Genomic DNA, 6,000 nt, shown 5'->3' with positions numbered 1-6,000 from the left:
TGTATACTTACTCTATACAGTAGATATAATGTATTCCTTCAGTATACAGTAGGCAGACCTGCTCTGTGTAGTATATATACTGCACGTCCACAGTCCTTGTATACTAAGTGCTGACAGTGTCTTCAGAGTAGGGGCTGCTGAGACATAGAAGCCATGCCCTGCCAGTAATGGGCAGCCATACAGGTAAACCTAGTGCTGCTTGTGCCATCACTCACCTGGTAACAGTGCTGCAAAGGGGGGTTGGGGCTCCGAGCCCCCAGCACGTGTCAGTGGGTGCACTGGGGACCATAGCTGGTGCACAGAACTGGGCTATTTGAATGAAACCACCAGTTTTATTGGAGAGTTTCAAAGATCCCATGAGACATGTTTAATTCCCTTGAAGACGTCAGTCAGTGGCAGCCCCACATACATCAGACTGGGGGCAGTGGTTTCTAGGGTACCAAGGTGGCGCTCTGCTGGAGTGCAGCGGAGTGCGGGCGGCTGACACGGCCGTGTGCCTGCTGCCGCTCAGCACCTCGGACAGCGCAGCTCCCGGTCCGCGCTCCCCTGCACCACATCCCCCCCTCTACATCTGTATCCAAAGCACAAGTTCTCCTGCCTCCAAGACGGCACGCAGGATATGGTTCCCTCCTAAAGGGTTAAAGCTGTCAGCTATGACGTCAGAATTGCAATGTGCCCCGAGATTTTTCTCTCCCTCCCTTGGTTTTCTCCATCCCCCCCTCCTTCCATCTCTTCTCTGGCTGCCTCCCTCCTTCACCCCTCCTTCTCCACAATGTGCAGCAGTCAGATCCTGCTGCAGCAGATAGAATGGAGCATCCCTCCTCCTCCACCTCCTTCTGCTGAAGCGTACCCTTTCCCCCACTCCTTTATTTTTCCCATTTCTGTTTCATTTCATCCCCCTCCTGTACAGACGAAAGAATAGAGGAGGGGGTGTGAGAGGGGCAAACACAGACCCCCTCAATTCTAGCAACTGCCAAAAAGGGGGAGCAAGGTAGAAGAGGGGAGATCCCAATTTGCTACCTAGATCACTCTCCCTCCCCCATCACCCTGGCTTGCAGGAGCCATGAACAAAATGCAGATGATGGAATAGGCAAGAAAAAGGAGGAAAATAGAGGTTGAAGAAAGGCACAAGCATCTTCAGGATTCCAGCTCTGGAGTCTCATGATTTTTCTGCTACAGAGAAGAAAGCGGATTAGCCTGGACAATTGCTCTCACCCTCTTCTCCTTTGCCTTCTTGCAAAATTTGGAGCGGATTAATATATCCTCTATTCATAAAGGACGGATTCATCTTATTTTTTTTATTTTTTGGGGATTTGGCTTTTTAATTGATTTTTTTATTGAGGGGGTTCAAAGGAATTGTAAGCCTTCCCCCACCCCCATCCCTTTCCCCCTCCATCCAAAAGCCCTCTTCACTCCATGGTCCAGGTGGAAATGTTGAGCTTGGGGAGAGAGAGCTGGATTGGAGCAATTCTCTCAGCTTTGGCTACCCTCCTGCTAGTCTGTTCTGCACAAAGGTAAGATGATTGGGGTAGGTGGGGGGGGGGGGGGGGGGGGGGGCAGGGACTGAAGGAAGACCAGGGTGGATGGCTTCTACCAGAGCTTGGTAAAGGGAATGGCCATGGAAGGGGGTACTCAAAGGTACAAAGGTGGAGGTAGGGTCTGTACCTGAGAAGAATGAGAGTTGGGGGGGGGGGGGACAGAGGAGGGAGTATGGTCAGGGTATAATTGGGCTAAAGGGAGCAGTAGGGTTACCTAGACATTCCAGGGGTAACATATATCACCATTAGCCCTGTGCACACATAGGTCTGAGAGGAGATTCAATCATGGAGATGATCAGTATCCTCTGAAGGGAAAATGGGGAATAACTGAAGAAAATGGTTGCTAGTAGGACAGACATGATGGTTGGTTAGAAGAGGCACATCTATGACACAATACACACACATGTAGAGGGTGGGTGGGAACAGGCGCCTTCATGCCAATGCCTTGGGCTTACTGGCTCCATGAAGTTTATACAAAAGGTGGAGAAAGCCATTAGATGCTAATAGACTGGTTTTGCAATCGCACTGTAATGGGAGGAGCTTTCTGAGGGAAATGGGGCCTTGTAGTCCATTGGTGATGCCTACAGAGCTGCATGGCATATATCATCTACTGCTGGGACACCAAGACCATTAGCACCCGTCATGGGCAAAGAACCACTAAGACTTCATTACTCAGTGCAGGAAGGAATGGTCAGAACCTGGAGATATCAGGCCACAGTGTGGTCATTTTCTATATAATCATTTTTTTCTTTCAGGAAACTATTCCAGAAAAGTTGATTTTACTAGTAGAAGGATATGATTTGAGAATATGAGAATGCTGCTTACAATTATGCAATCTGTATATGTATGTCCCCTGAGCTGTCATGATTTTCACTCTGAATGACTGATTTGTGCATTTTGAGGTGTATCGCCTCTTGTACTATAACCTGAAGTATGCAGTTCATACGATGATTAGAAAAGATACCATATTTACTAGCAGGTATCTGAACTATGATCATTATAGACATCTGCAGTACAGTATGGAGGAGGTAAGTATATTTTATAGGAAGCGGTCTGACAGTGTTTATGGAATTCCATTGGTTTGGGGAATTGTCTCTGGCATTACTGGTCATAGGATGACTATAGGGAGCATTGTGCATGGAGCTCTTAGAGCGGGCGCTATGGCTGCAGTGCTCCTTCTACATCTGATGCAGCATATATTATGCCACGCTGTGCACTAGCTTCTGCAAAGCCTCATAATAAAAAGCATCGATTGTTCTAAGTCATGTTTTTATGTTAAACATATTTTGTTATAGATTAGACAGTAATATATTTGATTTTCCACGGCACCAAATCCTAAAATCCTGGAGTGCTCGCACTGGCTACTAAGCCTCATAAAATGCTGGCAATCCCTTTCTGTAGATATCACTTTCAGCAGTCACCTCAGTAGCGACACATGGGGGATTACGATGACAGATAACACCTCAGTAAAGCTGACGCAGGATCTGACATTCATAATAGGTGATGTTCACAGCGTATCTATTCTGCCCCCCTCCCCTTATGCTCAGGTCACAAGCTGTGTCTAGAAAATGATCCCAAAGATGTCAATGAACCCCTCATATTCATTGCGTCTAGGGTCCACGTGGCTGCTGTAAAATATGTCTCTAAATGTTGTTCAGAATAGCTCAGGCAAGATGGCTGCCCCCATAGTCATTTACAGAAATAAAATAATAAAGATCTACATTCAGAAACATTAAATCCAATAAATAAAAAAATTTAAAAAAATTATATATATATATAAATATAATTTTTTTCACTATTTGGTTTTAATGAGTAATTAAGTATAAATGATACATTCCCTTTACGTATAAAACAAAGCAAACTACAAACCATTTAAGAAAATTCATCTTTATTAGATCAAAATATTAAAGCCATGGAAAATATCAGCCAATAACAGCAATGCTTTATATTTGTATTCATTAAAAAGTCATTTATATGGTTGGACTTGAATGGTTTCTTGGAGACTCAACCCACTCCCACTTCTTAAGACAGCACCAGGGGTACATCAAAGGGCTGCTCATTATATTGACTGTGGGAAAGGTGGCTACACATGCACTTACATGGTGGCTACACATGCACTTATAGGAAACACAGAAACAATCAGATGCGTTAACTCATAGTTCGTCCATTTGTGGTTGACTGCTGCAAACAAGGGCCACGGATCCCTTTTTGGATAAGTTGTTATCCCAGCAGTCAGAAGATGTCGTTTACACATATAGTGCACCTCCATGCTTCTCTACTGCATGTCGTTCTGTCTAGAACACGTGTCCTACACAGCAGGGTGCTGTATGTTCACAAAGATGGAAGAGTTCATGGACTGACAGCTGGAAACCACCACATTAAGGGGTTAAAGGGGTTGTGCAGTGCTAGTATATGGATGACCTCTCCTCAGGACAGGTCATCAATATCAGATGGACTGAAGAGGTTGTGACGCTTGTGTGAGCACTGCATCCTCTTCATTGTTTAACTGCACAATGTCTAACTTGTAGCGGCGGTGCAATGTAATTACAATTGCTGTCCCATTCAAGGGAGAAGAAGGTGTACTTACACTGTACTGCTGCTACGATGTAGACATTGAAGAGGATGCAGTGCTCGGACAAACAGCTGATCTGATATTGATGATGTCCTAGGATAGCAGATAAAACTAGAAAAAATACAGAGCGCACACATAGGGTGATACCCAAGATATATGGAATTAGGCGCACATATGCTCATTGGCATTGCCAGCAGGACCCGGTCATTAACGTCAGAAACTAAGCAAAGCATAGTCCAAAGGTGGAGAAGATGCAGAGCACGAGTTAAATGAAAAAAGAAGACCTTTGTCCAGAGCTTCCTCACTTTATTGGAAATAAAATCACAATCGTTGAAATATAAAAACATAAAAACCAGTATGTTCCATATAACGCATTTCGGGACTATGTCTCTTCTTCAGAATTGGCACTTTCTGAAGAATAGGCATAGCCATGAAATATATTATATAGACCAAAGTAGCTGTTGGGGGGAAGTTCTGGACAAAGGTCTTTTTCTTCATTTAACCCATGCTCTGTACCCTAAGGATAGGCCATCTGTCACGGGGTTCCGAAGGTGCACTCGGTCCCCAATTGCCCGCAGAACTGTTGCTTAGCTTTTGGAATGAGGTTCTGTGTTTGACCTCATTCCCAGGGCGGCTTTACTAGCTGGGTGGCTCCCTGCTCCTAGTCTGCCTTGAGCGCCGAGCTGATCACTCGGTGCTCGACTGGTTAGTCTGTCGGTCATGTGACGCTGGCCACGTCACATGACCCTCACTCCCCACTATAAATACAGGCAGCCTGCTGGCTACAGGTTGCCTGTTAATTTCTAGGTTCCTGGTATTTGTTGGACTGCTGAATACTTACCTGATCCTGTTCCTTGACCATCCTTTTGCCTGATCCTCCTGTACTGCGCATCCGTCCTGGTATTGTGACCTCGGCTCCCACCTGACTACTCTCTTAGGACTCCTCTTGTACTTCTCTGCTCTCCTGGTATTTATGACCCCGGCTTCTCCTGACAATTCTCTGCTTGCTCCATTTGTACTTTGCAGCTTTCCTGGTATTGACTCGGTCCGTTCACGTCCTGTTGCTTGTCTGTCTGTCATCCCTGCACTTACTCCAAGTTAGGGATTGCCGTCCAGTTGTCCCCTGTCATTAGGACTCGCGAGGCAAGTAGGCAGGGCCAGGGGTAAGGGTGGAGCGCAGTGGTCACTTCCCTTCCCCCTGTGTGTGTGTGGACGTGACCGTTACACCATCAATATACTAGGACTGCACAGTTATCCCCTATCCACAGGACAGCAGGAGTCCCGTTCCCCTGAGTGAATAAGCAGGTCAAACATGACACTGACACTTGACACTTCATTCTTTCTCTTAGGGACTTTTGGAGATATCCGATTACAGCGTTTGCCAATCTCCATCAGTCTTATAGAGAATGAAATGAGCAGCAGTGTGCAAACTCAACCACATAAGTTTGCCACAACCACCTAAGAGTAGTTGAAGTCACTCTAGGGTTCCCACCCTGTGGTATATGTGGTCACAGAACTTTAAGAGGGCATTTATTAACCTATTTACTCCACTTTTGTGACATGAAAAAGCCTCAAATGATGGTGTATGCCATAAAGGCACCTGCCTCTTAATAAATTAGGCACATCTAACTCCAGCACAGGAACGTTAGTCTTGATAAATGTCCCCCTTAGGGTACTTTCACACTAGCGTTATTCTTTTCCGGCATTGAGTACCATCCTAGGGGCTCAATACCGGAAAAGAACTGATTAGTTTAATCAATCCGTTCAGGATGCATCAGGATGTCCTCAGTTCAGTCTTTTTGACTTTTCAGGACGGAGATAATACCGCAGCATGCTACGGTTTTATCTCCGGCCAAAACTCCAGAACACTTGCCGGCATTTTTTCCCATT

The 6,000-nt window shown here is 45.6% G+C and overlaps 1 protein-coding gene across 1 annotated transcript in view; it reads left to right on the top strand.

The window, feature by feature from the left end:
• The first annotated feature begins 1,416 nt into the window (after positions 1 to 1,416).
• LOC121009451 (gamma-aminobutyric acid receptor subunit beta-4) overlaps positions 1,417 to 6,000 on the top strand; it is a 465,957-nt gene continuing 461,373 nt past the window's right edge. Inside the window, exons 1-2 of the mRNA XM_040442566.1 lie at positions 1,417 to 1,514; positions 4,821 to 4,823. Coding sequence (XP_040298500.1) covers positions 1,417 to 1,514; positions 4,821 to 4,823 — 101 coding nt within the window. The remainder of the gene's footprint in view (positions 1,515 to 4,820; positions 4,824 to 6,000) is intronic.

The sequence above is a fragment of the Bufo bufo genome, chromosome 8, assembly GCF_905171765.1.
Source record: "Bufo bufo chromosome 8, aBufBuf1.1, whole genome shotgun sequence".
NCBI lineage: Eukaryota > Metazoa > Chordata > Amphibia > Anura > Bufonidae > Bufo > Bufo bufo.
This window is presented reverse-complemented; position numbering and strand designations above follow the sequence as displayed.